The 15,072-nt window shown below is 46.8% G+C and overlaps 2 protein-coding genes across 5 annotated transcripts in view; one reads left to right on the forward strand and one right to left on the reverse strand.

Moving 5' to 3' along the window:
* Window positions 1-2,233, reverse strand: part of LOC143832308 (cationic amino acid transporter 2-like) — a 30,701-nt gene extending 28,468 nt beyond the window's left edge. The window contains exons 1-2 of one of the 3 annotated variants that reach the window (XM_077326526.1): window positions 2,077-2,098; window positions 1,168-1,412 (exon numbers count right to left, since the gene is read on the reverse strand). Coding sequence is in view for 1 of the 3 variants with exons in the window: in XM_077326525.1 (XP_077182640.1) it covers window positions 2,077-2,166 (90 nt within the window). In the remaining 2 variants the exon portion in view is untranslated. The other 2 variants (XM_077326525.1, XM_077326528.1) reach the window with 2 other exon arrangements.
* Window positions 1,520-15,072, forward strand: part of LOC143832311 (zinc finger and SCAN domain-containing protein 29-like) — a 43,037-nt gene continuing 29,484 nt past the window's right edge. The window contains exons 1-2 of one of the 2 annotated variants that reach the window (XM_077326532.1): window positions 1,520-2,145; window positions 2,526-2,745. In XM_077326532.1, coding sequence (XP_077182647.1) covers window positions 2,723-2,745 — 23 coding nt within the window. In that variant the 5' untranslated portion in view covers window positions 1,520-2,145; window positions 2,526-2,722. Of the gene's footprint in view, window positions 2,146-2,263; window positions 2,746-15,072 lie in introns of those variants that run through there. The other variant, XM_077326531.1, reaches the window with a different exon arrangement.

Raw genomic sequence — 15,072 nt, forward strand, 5'->3', positions numbered from 1 at the left:
GCTCCTGGAATTACAGCTCATCTGCAGAGTATAAAGATCAGCTCCCCAGGCAGAAAGGGCTACTTTGGACAGGGTTGTGGAAGAGAAGAAACCTTTAAGGCCTCCCACACAGGTTGTTGTTGAATTGAAACACTTGAGGCCCACTGCACAGGATTGTTGTGCAGATGAAAAAGGAGACAAAAGATCCTCCGCAACAGCATCCAGTTTTGTCTGCAGAATAACACTGTGCAGTAGGCCTCAAATCTGCAGAGAGTTGCAAAGAAGAAATACACATGGCTTGGCTGTGTCTTCTCTCGAAGCAGCAAGGCTGGCCAGAGCAGTATTTTAAGTGAGAAGGGGCTTTTCTGTGGCCTCCCTGTCAGCCAACTGTTTGGCAGAAGGGGAAAGGAAAGCACACCCATGCCCTCAGACTCCCATGCGTGGCTCTTGGAAATGCCTCCGTCCCCTCACTCAGGGGCTGTTAGAGGCTCCTTCACAGCAGGCCTGAGGGAAGGGGTAGGGAGTGCATTCACCAGCCTCCTATGTCAGTGTTCTGAGGCAAAGTGAGGGAAGTTATTGGATGTGACAGTTAGGACAGCCTTGGGGCGAAAAGGGCTGGTGCGGCCTGTCCAAGCCTCCATTCTCACCTCCCTCGGCAGCCGTACTGACCTACTCTCCCTGAGGTGCTCAGGAGCAGACTGGCAGCAATGTCTCAGATCGTCTCTGGCTGGGCTGGGTGGGCAGGCTCTGTCAAAACTTTGGCCCTTAGAGTGTTATTATAACACCGAGCCTGCTGTTACAGATCTGTGCATTGGTGGATGCTATCAGATATACAGCTATTTTTTCTTGTTACTAATGATCATTAGATATTCTGCTGGCCACATCATTCCTTCCTGTCCAGAGGCCATAGCAACTGTAGCTCTGAACCTCTGCCCATTCTTTTTGACACTTCTTGGAGAACAGGTGATTGGAGGTGGACAAATGTTGTCCCCATCTTCAAGAAAGGGAAAAAGGAGGATCCGGGTATCACCTTGACATCTGTAGCTGGCAAAATTTGGAACAAATAATCAAACAGTCAGTCCTTGAGCAGCTGGAACAGAGAGCTGTGAGTTCTAAGACTCAGCACGGGTTTCGCAAGAACAAGAAATGTCAGACCAACCTTATCTCTTTTTTTGAGTAAGTAACTACCTTGCTGGATCAGGGGAAAGCTGTAGACATAGTTTATCTGGATTTCAGTAAAGGTTCCACATGATGTTCTTATTGACAAGCTGGTATGGATCCGAATTCTGTCAGTAACTGGTTAACAGATCGTACCCAAAGTTCCTGACAGTTAGAGCGGTTTCTCAGTGGAACAGGCTTCCTCAGGAAGTGGTGGTTCACCATCTTTGGAAATTTTTAAACAGCTGGATAGCCATCTTACAGAGAGGCTAATTCTGTGAAGGTTCAAGGGGGTGGCAGGTTAGAGTGGATGAGCAATAGGGTTGTGAGTGTCCTGCATAGTGCAGGGGGTTGGACTAGATGACCCATGAGGTCCCTTCCAACTCAATGATTCTATGATTCTAGGGCAGACTTGGACACAAGAATGTACACAGACACTAGGGAGTCCCAAAGAGAACGTGACAGTTGTCTGTACAGTTTTGCCTTTTGCACTGATTGTGAACTTACAATGCTCTGAGGAAATAACATTGACAACCTACAGAGCAAGATCAGCTTTACATATATGAAGAAGCAAAGCTGCTGTGTACTGCTGTATACTTGGTCCACCTAGCTCACTATTTACTCCGGCTTTTTTCAGCACTTCTACAGGATCTAAGTCAGAGAAGAAAATTAAGCACACTCCCATAAAGTGATAAGAAATTCTTCCTTCATTATTTGTAACATAATCCAAAATGCCCACCCACTGACTCTTTTATAATCGCTTACAAGTTTTCTTTTTCAAAATCTGCCCCTGCAATACTTGGCAAGCTTCCTTTGGGTATGAGGGAAGGATTCTTTCTATTCCAGCACATACAAATTCTGCTCTTTCTCAGCTTCTGTGTTTATATGCTACTGTTTTGCAAGATGCAACTCTGAATTTCAACAAAATAAGTTACTTACTCTTTCAGGAAACTTGCACCAGCTCCACACTGGGAAATGCAGGGAAAGAAGCAAATCAGGAGTCACTTGGTATGTTTGTTCTCTCCTCATTTAAATGTATTTCATAAGATCTGTAGCCCATCCCCCCATTTTGCCTGCCTCTCTCTCTCTCTCTCTCTCTCTCTCTCTCTCTCTCTCTCTGCCCACCTACCTCTGTCCTTCCCTAGCCACTATGTTTGGTCACAGGGGAACGGATGCAGAAATATTCTCTGTAACACTCCTCTCGACCCTTACTTATAACACACAATGGTGGGTGGCTTTGTGCCTTATTGGCAAACTTGAAGTAAAACTGGGGAAATTGGGAAATTGCCTGGGCTGGCAGAATGTGGGGAATCTTGTCGCCTTTGCCCATACTTCTCCTCCCTCTCTCTGTCTCTCTACGTGTGTGTCTCTGTTGCCTTGGTGTAAAGAGTATGGAGCTTTTAAGAATATGGATGGCAACATTGGGCAGGATACACTCAAGGAATAAAGTGCAGGCATTATACAAAAATGAAGAGAAATCACAGGAGAAGCAGGAACAGTGGTGCAGGATGGAACTGTATGTGTAATTTAACAATGCCTGAATCTGGAAGACCAGAGGGATGCTGGAACCTGGAAGAGTTGAAGAATGTTGTCGCAAGAAAGAGTGTTGTAAGTCTTGTTTTGTGAGTATACCTCCCTCCTCCCAATTGCTAAATATATCTTCTCGTGTAATAGCTGGAAGTGTTAATGGTAGATTCAGAGTTAATAAATGCAAGTTTAGGTTTTGGTGTATGAGGCAAAAAAATCCAGTGTGTGTTTCTCCCACCACCCAACATGATGTTTAAAACATTCTAATGAGCAACTAAATAATTCTCAGGTTGCTGCCTTGTAATATTAACTCACATTTTGCCACCTCACCTTTTCTAAATGATTATAATCTGCAGTGCTGCATTGTTAGGGACCACAACTTGGCAAATCCATTGGGTTAAAGACCTTTTTAAAATGACTAACTAAAATGTCCGTTTTCTGGTGCCAGACTTATTGCAGTTCTAAGCGGATTTGCCAAACTGAAACCGGCGGGATTCTGTTTGTTTTTGCTTTTAGGTCAGTGACCAGAAAAATAAGGGGCAAGGACAGTTGGGCGTTTTTTCTTCCTCAGTCATTGCTATTTATGTTAGTTGAATAGGACCTTTTTGCACTGGGTTTAGTTCCTGGTCCCTTCCCAGGTCATTGTGTCTCACTCCCTGGCTCTCTCTCAGCTCCACTGCCAGGTTCCAGATAGACAGACAGGAGGGTGGGTGGACAGACACACAGACAGATAGATGTTATAATTTTAACTAGTAAAAGAGCCCATTGTATTCTAAATACAATGGGCGCTAGGAGGCAGTGGGAGAGTAAAAGATTTCTTACCCTGCGCTGGGTTTGCTGACTGGGGGCCATTTTTAGCGGCGGCTTGATCAGCGGCAGTAGAGGCTTGAGGGCGGAGGCGGCTTGACAATGAAGGCTGGCGGGCATTTTGAGCGGCGGCTTGATGGCGGTGGCGGCGGCGGCTTGATCGGCGGCGGCAGAAGCGGCTCAAGAGTCTTGAGGGCGGAGGCGGCTTTACGGCTGGCGGCCGTTTTGAGCGGCGGCTTGATGGCGGCGGCGGCGGCGGCTTGATCGGCGGCGGCAGAAGCGGCTCAAGAGTCTTGAGGGCGGAGGCGGCTTTACGGCTGGCGGCCATTTTGAGCGGCGGCTTGATGGCGGCGGCGGCGGCTTGATCGGCGGCGGCAGAAGCGGCTCAAGAGTCTTGAGGGCGGAGGCGGCTTTACCGCGAAGGCTTGAGCGGCGGCTTGACGCGGCGAGAGGCGCTTCGCGCCTCTCGCCGCGCCAAGCCGCCGGCCAGGGAGCCCCTGGCAGCCGCGCTTCGCGTGGCTCGCAGTTGCTTCCTTGTGAGTGGGGTGGGAATCGACCGAGCCAATTGGCAGGCGCTTCGCGCCTGCCGATTGGCTCGGCCGATGGTCCGTCAAGAGGAAGGGGCCAATCGGCACCCTTCCTCATCCCGGACCGAGCCCGCCCTAACTCCTCCTACACAGCCCTTACGGCTTTATTTAGTCCGTGGCGCCCGTGGCGCCACGGGCGGTGTAAAGATAATGACCAAACCTAGTTTGGGCAGCCTAAGTGAAAAGGGAGTAAGGAGGACTTTGAGGCTCAATAATATGACTCTCAGGAAAAGAAGAACCATAATGTCCTTGGAAAAGCAAGGATTTTTAGGGGGGGTCTAGTTGCCAATGATATGCATCCATGTAGTAAGATATACCAGATATAGTCCCATACAAGCCGACCCGCATATAAGCCTAGGCACCTAATTTTACCACAAAATCTGGGCAAACGTATTGACTCTCATATAAGCCGAGGGTGGGAAATGCTCCATCATCGCAGGCTTCCCATCCAGCCTTAAATACAGAAAAGTCAAGAGGATGAATAGCTGCTGTTTTTTGTACCCCACTTTTCACGCACAGAAACCAAAAGAATAGTTTGGAAGAAGTGATTAAGAAGAGGAAGAAGTGAAGGCAAAGGGGAAAAAAAAGATCAGAGTCCCTCAGTCAAACCAAAGTCTTACAAGCTGCCAGAGCAACGATTGGCTGGCTGGAGCAGGCTTTTATTTAAATTACCCGTGTATAAGCCAAGAAGGGCTTTTTCAGTGTGAAAAAAGTTGCTGAAAAACTAGGCTTACACGTGAGTATATAGGATTGTTCACCAGCATGGTGTAGCAGCTAAAGTGTTTAACTAGAGCCTGAGAGACCCCAGTTCAAATCCCTATACTTCCATGGAACTTCTCTGGGTGATCTTGGGCCAGTCAAACACTCACAGTCTCACCTACCTCACAGGAGGAATAGAGAACTGTGTAAGCTGCTTTGAGTCCTATTGGGGAGAAAGGTTGGTTATAAAAGAAGTAAATAATAATGTCCTTGCATTGGATTGAAAATTCAGAATAGTGGAAATACAGTGTCACCCCATGCAGAATGACACCCATCTAGAAAAAGAAGAGCTGTTTTTTATGTGCCACTTTTCTCTACCTGAAGGAGTCTCAAAGCAGCTTACAATCGCCTTCCCTTTCCTCTCCCCACCACAGATACCCTGGGGCCATGAATGCAAGATCAGCCTAAAGCAGTGGATTTCAACCTGGGGGTTGGGACCCCTTTGGGGGTTGGAACGACCCTTCACAGGGGTTGCGGCAGGATGAGTAGCTTGGCCGGGGGGGGGGGCACCGCCACAGCTGCTTCCCCCAAATCATGGGTTTTCTTGGTTTCTCCCCCACCTTTCTCTCCAAGGGGGATGCAAAGTTCCCCACATCCCTTTACTTATGTCTCCAAATCAATTTTGTCTGAGGGAGGTGCCTGCACACAAAAGTTTACGCCTTGAATAAATCTTCGTTGGGCTTAAAAGTGTCCCTGGATGCAATTTTTGTTCTTCCAAATCACTGGTATTCAGTAGTTGGTTCGTACCCCACCTTTCTCTCCAAGGGGATCCCAAAATGGCCGACTTCCCTCCTCTTCCATTTCATCCACACAGCGGCCTTTCAGGGTAGATTGATATGGAACATTTGTCTGTCTGGAGGAGTAGAAAAGAGTGAGATTGGCATGGTGGGACAAGAGGCAGGAACTGAGAAACCCTGGGGGGAAACAATTTGTATACAATCATGAACAATGGATCTTCACGCCATTAGTCAGTTTCAGTTTAATTTCTGTGAAAGAACACACTTGCATAATTGTATGGTAGGGGGTCAACACAACATTAGGGACTGTATTAAAGGGTTACGGCATTAGGAAGGTTGAGAACCACTGGCCTAAGGCATCCATGATAGATCTCTGTCCAACCACTGCTTAAAGACAACCAGTGAAAAGAAGCTCACTACCTCCTTAGGCAGCTGGTTCCACTGCTGAAGTACTCTGACAGTGAATTTTTTCCTCTGATATCTAGCCGGTACTGTTCTACACATAGTTTAAAGAAATTACGATGGATTCAATCCTCTGCTGCCGACAGGAACCGTTCCCTGCCCTCCTCCAAGTGACAACCTTTCAAATACTTAAAGACAACAATCATATCCCCACTCAATCTCCTCTTTTCCAGGCTGAAGATTCCCAAATCCCTCAGCCTTTTATTTTATTTTATTTTATTTTATTTTATTTTATTTTATTTTATTTTATTTTATTTTATTTTATTTTATTTTATTTTATTTTATTTTATTTTATTTTATTTTATTTTATTTTATTTTATTTTATTTTATTTTATTTTATTCATTCAATTTATTTTCCCGCCACTCCCTAATAGGTTCGTGGCAGGTAACAACAGTCTTAAAAACCCCATTAAAACTCCCATTAAAAGACTCAGAAACTCCCAACATGGCGGAAAATAACCAACTCTCACCCCTGCTGCCAAGGCGACAGACAGATGGAGCAGGAGAGATGTATACTTCAAATCCCGGGGGGGGGGGGGGCAATAGATCTACCTCTCTGACCCCAGCCTCAACCATAGACCTGATGGAAGAGCTCCAGCTTGCAGGCCCTGCGGAACATTGCCAGATCCCTCAGGGCCCACAGCTCACCCGGGAACTAATTCCACCAGGTAGGGGCCAGGACAGAGAAAGCCCTGGCCCTGGTTGAGGCTAGGCGCGCTTTCCTGGGGCTGGGAACAACCAATAGATTTTCCCCTGCAGAGTGTAAAGCCCAGCGGGGGGCATAGGGTGACAGGCGGTCCCTCAGGCATGTGGGTCCCATAAGGCCTTAAAGGTTAAAACTAAAACCTTGAACTGGATCCGGGCAGCAATTGACAACAAATGCGGCTGCCTCAGCACATGCTAAATGTGGGTCTTCCATGGTGTTCCCATGAGGACCCTAGCAGCTGCATTTTGTACCAGCTAGAATCTACAGGTCAGGGACAACAGCAGGCCCACGTAGAGCATGTTACAGAAATCTATTCTGGAGCATGGTTCACTGTGGCCTAGTAATCGGGGGACAGATAGGGCGCAAGTAGCCTTGAATAAATCTAGGTAGCAACTTCTTGACCTGCCTGGCTGACAATTTCATTTATCAAATGGTAGATGAACCCACAAGAGGTTCAGCCATACTGGACTTAATACTGACCAACAGGCAAAAGTTGGTGGATGAGGTGAAGGAGGTGGGGACCCTAGGGGGAAGTGACCATGTCCTCATCGAATTCCTTTTGAGATGGGGAGCCAAGGAAGCTTGTAGCCAGACGCAGATGTTGGATTTTCGTAGGGCAAACTTTAATAAACTCAGAGACATGATGAGTGTCATACCATGGACGAGAATGCTGGAAGGGAAGGAAGCATGTCAAGGGTGGGCGCTACTCAAACAAGAGCTATTGCATGCTCAATCAATGACTATCCCAGAAAGACGAAAACACTGCAGAAGCTCTAAGAAGCCTATTTGGATGAACAGAGAACTTCAAGAGGAACTAAGAAAGAAAAGGAAAATATTCAGGAAATGGAGGGAAGGACAGAGCTCTAAAGAAGAGTGCCTACAGGTTACTAGGCACTGTAGATCAATCATCAGAAAGGCCAAAGCTGAGAGTGAGCTAAGATTGGCCAGGGAAGCCCATTGTAACAAGAAAAGATTTTTCAGTTATGTGAGGAGCAAACGTAAAGTAAAGGAGGCAATAGGCCCACTGTTGGGTGCGGATGGACAAACTAACGGAGGATGCAGAGAAAGCAGAAAGGCTTAGTGCCTATTTTACATCTGTTTTTTCCCACAGGTCAAAGTGTTTAGGCACATCTAGAGATGGCCGTAGCCAAAGCATAGTGTCTGGGGGGCAGGTTAACATGGATAGAGAGGTTGTCGTGAGGCATTTAGCTGCACTGGATGAGTTCAAATCCCCTGGTCCGGATGAAATGCACCCGAGAGTACTCAAAGAACTTTCCAGAGAACTTGTACAGCCCTTGTCCATCATCTTCGGAACCTCTTTAAGGACTGGAGATGTCCCGGAGGACTGGAAGAGAGCAAACGTTATTCCGATCTTCAAAAAAGGGAGGAAGGATGACCCGGGAAACTACAGACCAGTGAGTCTGACCTCTCTTGTGGGGAAGATAATGGAGCAGATATTAAAGGGAGCAATCTGCAAACATCTGGAGGACAATTTGGTGATCCAAGGAAGTCAGCATGGATTTGTCTCCAACAGGTCCTGCCAGACCAACCTGGTTTCCTTTTTTGACCAAGTAACAGGTTTGCTGGATCGGGGAAATTCGGTTGATGTCATTTACTTGGATTTTAGTAAAGCTTTTGACAAGGTTCCCCATGATGTTCTGATGGATAAGTTGAAGGACTGCAATCTGGATTTTCAGATAGTTAAGTGGATAGGGAATTGGTTAGAGAGCCGCACTCAAAGAGTTGTTGTCAATGGTGTTTCATCAGACTGGAGAGAGGTGAGTAGCGGGGTACCTCAGGGCTCGGTGCTCGGCCCGGTACTTTTTAACATATTTATTAATGATCTAGATGAGGGGGTGGAGGGACTACTCATCAAGTTTGCAGATGACACCAAATTGGGAGGACTGGCAAGTACTCTGGAAGATAGAGACAGAGTTCAACGAGATCTGAACACAATGGAAAAATGGGCAAATGAGAACAAGATGCAATTTAATAAAGATAAGTGTAAAGTTCTGCATCTGGGTCAGAAAAATGAAAAGCATGCCTACTGGATGGGGGATATGCTTCTAGGTAACACTGTGTGTGAACGAGACCTTGGGGTACTTGTGGATTGTAAACTAAACATGAGCAGGCAGTGTGATGCAGCGGTAAAAAAGGCGAATGCCATTTTGGGCTGTATCAACAGGGGCATCACATCAAAATCACAAGATGTCATAGTCCCATTGTATACGGCACTGGTCAGACCACTCCTGGAGTACTATGTGCAGTTCTGGAGGCCTCACTTCAAGAAGGACGTAGATAAAATTGAAAGGGTACAGAGGAGAGTGACGAAGATGATCTGGGGCCAAGGGACCAAGCCCTATGAAGATAGGTTGAGGGACTTTAAGTATTTGAAAGGTTGTCACTTGGAGGAGAGCAGGATGCTGTTTCTGTTGGCTTCCGAGGAGAGGACACGCAGTAATGGGTTTAAACTTCAAGTTCAATGATATAGGCTAGATATCAGGAAAAATATTTTCACAGAGAGTAGTTCAGCAGTGGAATAGGCTGCCTAAGGAGGTGGTGAGCTCCCCCTCACTGGCAGTCTTCAAGCAAAGGTTGGATACACACTTTTCTTGGATGCTTTAGGATGCTTAGGGGTGATCCTGTGTTGAGCAGGGGGTTGGACTAGATGGCCTGTATGGCCCCTTCCAACTCTATGATTCTATGATTCTAGCCGAGCCTGGCAAAGATGGAAAAATGTCTGACCCACATTCTCTTGACCTGTGCATCCATAGTCAGGGAGGTATCAATGGTCACACCAAAATTCCTAGCCTGGGACACAACGGTAAGTAAGCACGCTTCCTGAACTTGCCTCCTACCTCCCAGCCACAGGATCTCCGTCTTGGAAGGGAGGTTTCAGGTGACTCTGCTCGAACCATTCAGTCACCGCTTCCAAACATCTGGCAAATGGTTCCGGGGGAGAGTCCAGGTGGGCGTCCAAAAGGAGATAGAGCTGGGTGTCATCACGTACAGCCCAGCCCAAAGCTCCATAACAGCTGGGCCAGAGGGCGCATAAAGATTTTGAACAATGTGGCGAACTGCGCCCTGAGGGACCACACACAGGAGTTTATAGGGACGCGAGAACTCATCCCCACAGCCACCCTCTGGGTCTGGTTCTGGAGAAAGGAGTGTATCCAGCACAAGGCTGTGCGGTAGACCAGTAGTTCATGGTCCGCGATGTCAAAGGCCGCTGACAGGTCTTCTTTATAGGTCTTAGTCACAAGGCCCTAGATCAACCTTGATGCTGTCCTCGGCACCATCTCAATTTTGTCCACATCCTTTTTGAAGTGAGGACTCCAGAATTGCACATAGTACTCCAGTTTACTCCAGTTCTCATTTGCCCAATTTTCAAGCATGTTTAAATCTTATTGAACTCTATCATCTTCTGGGGTGTTCGCAACTCTTGCCAGTTAGGTGACATCTGCAAATTTAATGAGTAGTCCTTCCACCCCCTCATCCAGATCACTGATAAAAATGTTGAAATGTAGCAGACCCAGTGCTGCTACGTAGACTGTAGCAGACCCTGCTGTAGCAGACCCTGTGGTTCCCCACTGCTCACCTCTCTCCAATCTGATGAAATACCATTGGTAACTACTATTGAGGTATGGTTTTTTTTAACCAGTTCCCTGTCACCTAACTGTCTAAAAATCCTGTCTGCAGCCTCCCAGTTTACCCACTAGAACATCATGGGGAACCTTGTCAAAAGCCTTACTGAAATCCAGGTAAACAACAGCCACTGAGTTTCCAGAATCAAATAAGCCCATCATTCAGTCAAGGAAAGAAACCTTGGTCTCGCAAGGCCTGTTGGAGACAAATCCATGCTGAATTCCTCAGATCATCAAGTTGTCCTTATGTGCTCAATTATCTTCCTTGCAGCAGAAATTACACTCACTGACCTGTAGCTCCCTCGGTCATCTCCTCCCTTTTTTGAAGATTGGGAAAACATTCAGCTCTCCAGTCCTCCAAGAGCTCCTACAGATGATGGATATAGGTTCCGCAAACTCTCCAGAAAGTTCTTTGAGCACTTGGGTGCACACTATATGGACCAGGGGATTTGAACTCATCCAGTGCAGCCAGGTGCCTCTTGACAACCTCTCTGTTTTCCCTTTGTAGATGGCTTGCCACAGTTGTAGATTCAGGTGGGTACCTCTGTTGGTCTTAAGCAGCAGAACAAAATTTGAATCCAGTGATACCTTTAAAACCAACAAAGATTTATTCAAGACATGAGCTTTCGTGTGCATGCTCACTTCCTCAGACAATTGAACAAGGTTTGCTAATTTGCTACTAATTTACTCTCTCCTTATATCTGTACTCTCATGATTCCAGTTCCATTTTGTCCAAGGAAGTGTGCATGCACACGAAAGCTCATGTCTCGAATAAATCTTTGTTGGTCTTAAATGTGCCATTGGACTCAAATTTTGTTTTGTTACAGTTGTGAGAGTGAACATTTTTAGAGTTGTAATTCTGCAGGATTCACCTCCCTAACACAGCCTTTAGTGGTTCCCAACCTTCCTAATGCTGCAACACTTTAATACAGTTCTTCATGTTGTGGTGACCCCTAACCATAAAATGGTGCAAGTGTTCTTTTACAGAAATTAAACCGAAACAGACCAAATGGCATGAAGATCCATTGTTCATGATTGTATATAAATTGGTTATAAATTGTATATAAATTGGCAGGCACCTTCAGGAGGAGCTGCAACAATGGCGGTGCACCCCCCTCCCAGCCAAGCTGCTTGCCCTGCTGCAACCCCTGTGAAAGGGTAGTTCGATCCCCAAAGGGGTCCCAACTCTCAGGTTGAGAACCACTGCTCTAGGAAATAAATATCTAGGTAGCATCTTTGCCCTAGGGCACAGCCATGCATCCCATATCCCAATAGATCACCATGCAACAAATGTGCTCTTTGATTGACAGATCATAACCAAAGGGTACTTGTTAATGGTTCAGCATCCTCTTGGAGAAGAGTGTCAAGTGGAATTCCCCAGAGATCTGTCCTGGGGCCTGTGTTGTTCAACATGTTTATAAATGATTTGGATGAGGGTTTAGAGGGAATACTTATTAAATTTGCAGACAATATTAAACAGGGAGGGGTAGCAAACACAACTGAAGACAGCAACACAATACAGGATGATCTTGATAGGCTTGAGAAGTGGGCTAAACTGAATAAAATGAAGTTCAATAGGGACAAATGTAAAGTTCTGCATTTAGATTGGAAAAATCAAAGATACCAATATAGGATGGTGGAGACTTATCTTGGCAGTAGCATGTGAGAAAAGGATCTAGGAATTTTAGTAGACCAAACTTTGAACATGAGTCAACAGTGTGACTCGGTGGCTAAAAAGGCAAATGGGATTTTGGGCTGTATCAAACGGAGTATCGTGTCCAGATCACGGAAGGTGATGGTACCGCTTTTTCTCTGCTCTGTTTCAGCCTCACTTGGAGTACTGTGTTCAGTTTTGGGCACCACAGTTGGAATGTAGACAAACTGGAGCTTGTCGAGAGGTGGGCAACAAAGATGGTGAGGGGTTTGGAGACAAAGACGTATGAAGAAAGGTTGGGGGAGCTTGGTCTGTTTAGCCTGGAAACAACTGAGAGGGGATTTGATAACCATCTTCAAGTATTTAAAAGGCTGCCATATAGAGGATGGTCCCTCTCTCTTGCCCCGGAGGGATGGACCAGAACCAATGGGATGAAATTAATTCAAAAGAAATTCCACCTAAACATCCGGAAGAAGTTCCTGATGGTTAGAGCGATTTTTCAGTGGAACAGGCTTCCTCGGAGGGATGCCAACCTCTCCAGACAAGGCCTAGCAATCTCCTGGGATTACAACTCAACTCCAGGCGACAGAGATCAGTTCCCCAGGAGAAAATGGCTGCTTCGAGGGTGCATTATACTCCCCTGGGGTCCCTCCCCACCCCAAATCCTACCCACCCCTGGATCAGGTCTCCCCATCCCAAATTCCACCCACCTCTGGCTTTACTTCCAGTCCATAGCTGACCACCTTAAATTATATTCATACTCTGTGGACTTATTATCGATACATCATAAAAGTGAGAAAGATCACCTTCTCCCAGGTCATAACAACATGCAAAAGGACAGCATCTCGCATGACCTTGACTTACTTTTCCAGCAGCTATTCCAGCATCTATTCAAATTAAATAGGATTTTTCTCCACCAATATAAAATCATGTGCATGAAAGAATTGCCATTGGTTTCCTGTGCTCAGCAACAATGTAAGACTGATCTACAAATGTGTTGGTTGTCTTTCAAAGTGACCTTTGTGGTTATTTTGAGCTTGGATCCAATGGACTATGAGTGAAATTGCTGGCACAGAAAGGTTTTTGTGCTTCACCCTTCTTTGCAAACCTGCCTATGAGCTGGAAGATTCTCCAGAATGTGGCACAGGAAGATTGAAGATGGAAAGGGATTCCGCAAAAATAGACAGTCCCCTGACATGAGCAGGACTGCCTCTGACATGTACAAGAGCACCTTCAGATCCAAACCAATACTAATTATATTTATCATAGAATCATAGAATCATAGAGTTGGAATCATAGAGTTTGGGTGCGGATGGACAAACTCTAACGAAAGATGCAGAGAAAGCAGAAAGGCTTAGTGCCTATTTTACATCTGTTTTTTCCCACAGGTCAAAGTGTTTAGGCACATCTAGAGATGGCTGTAGCCAAAGGATAGTGTCTGGGTGGCAGGTTAACATGGATAGAGAGGTGGTCGAGAGGCATTTAGCTGCACTGGATGAGTTCAAATCCCCTGGTCCAGATGAAATGCACCCGAGAGTACTCAAAGAACTTTCCAGAGAACTTGCACAGCCCTTGTCCATCATCTTCGGAACCTCTTTAAGGACTGGAGATGTCCCGGAGGACTGGAAAAGAGCAAACGTTATTCCGATCTTCAAAAAAGGGAGGAAGGATGACCCGGGAAACTACAGACCAGTGCTTTATCCTGCTTTCCCCCTTGGAAGCTCAGGGCAATATACATGTTACCTATCCATTTTATCCCTGCAGCACTCCTACAGTATAGATAAGACTGAGAGGTAATAGCCTGTATTCTGTTTTATGTGCACATTCCTGCAGCCCCTTACTCCTGGAAAAATTCTTCTAAAAGTGCAGCTCAATTGAAGGGAGAAGAAGGAGCAAAAGGAAGGAACAAGCCCCTCTACACTCCAGCCCACCCACTACTGTGTGGTGCGCAGAATGCTGGGACTAATCTTTCTGGAGGTCAGTAGGAGCTGCAGAAGCAGAAAAAGATATAGGAAAACTCTATGAAGGTCTGGCGGGCTCGGCGTGTCTGGAAGCACCAGAGATGGAGCCGGCAGCAGGGGCAGCACACAGAACGGCACTGCTGTGGGGCCTAGGCAGCCTTGCAAGCAGAGTGGTACCTGCTGGATGCGAAGCTCGTGGCGAGCGGCAGGCAGGAGTTCGGGAAGCACCAGGCGGTGTTGGCAGCAACCTCGGGCTACTTCCGCGCCATGTTCAGTGGGGCGCTGCTTGCGTGGCCCTCGCAGGAGACTCACTTGGTCGCCTCTCGCTCTCTTGGCCTGCCTTGTCTTTACTGTGCACATACTGACTTCTGCCAAAAGAAGGCAGAGTCTGCACAGACACTTGCAGGGCTGCCGGGGCTGGGCAGAGCCATGCGGCGTGGTGCCGCTATCTGCTGGCTCGAGGGAAAAGGCGGAGCGGATTGGGCCGGACAGAGTCGTGCCGCGATTCAGCGAGCCGCTGGCTCCAAGAAGATGGGGGGCAGCCGGAAGTTCAGAACTTATCCAGACCCGGACGGGACATGGGACAATGCTCCCAAAGTCAAGAGTGTCCCACTGAAATCATAGAATCATAGAATCATAGAGTTGGAAGGGGCCATACAGGCCATCTAGTCCAACCCCCTGCTCAACGCAGGATCAGCCCTAAGCATCCTAAAGCATCCAAGAAAAGTGTGTATCCAACCTTTGCTTGAAGACTGCCAGTGAGGGGGAGTTCACCACCTCCTTAGGCAGCCTATTCCACTGCTGAACTACTCTGACTGTGAAATTTTTTTTCCTGATATCTAGCCTATATCATTGTACTTGTAGTTTAAACCCATTACTGCACGTCCTTTCCTCTGCAGCCAACGGAACACGCATCCTGCCCTCCTCTAAGTGACAACCTTTCAAATACTTAAAGAGGGCTATCATGTCCCCTCTCAACCTCCTTTTCTCCAGGCTGAACATTCCCAAGTCCCTCAACCTATCTTCATAGGGCTTGGTCCCTTGGCCCCAGATCATCTTCGTCGCTCTCCTCTGTACCCTTTCAATTTTAT

This window comes from Paroedura picta, chromosome 3 (assembly GCF_049243985.1).
Source record: "Paroedura picta isolate Pp20150507F chromosome 3, Ppicta_v3.0, whole genome shotgun sequence".
Lineage (NCBI taxonomy): Eukaryota > Metazoa > Chordata > Lepidosauria > Squamata > Gekkonidae > Paroedura > Paroedura picta.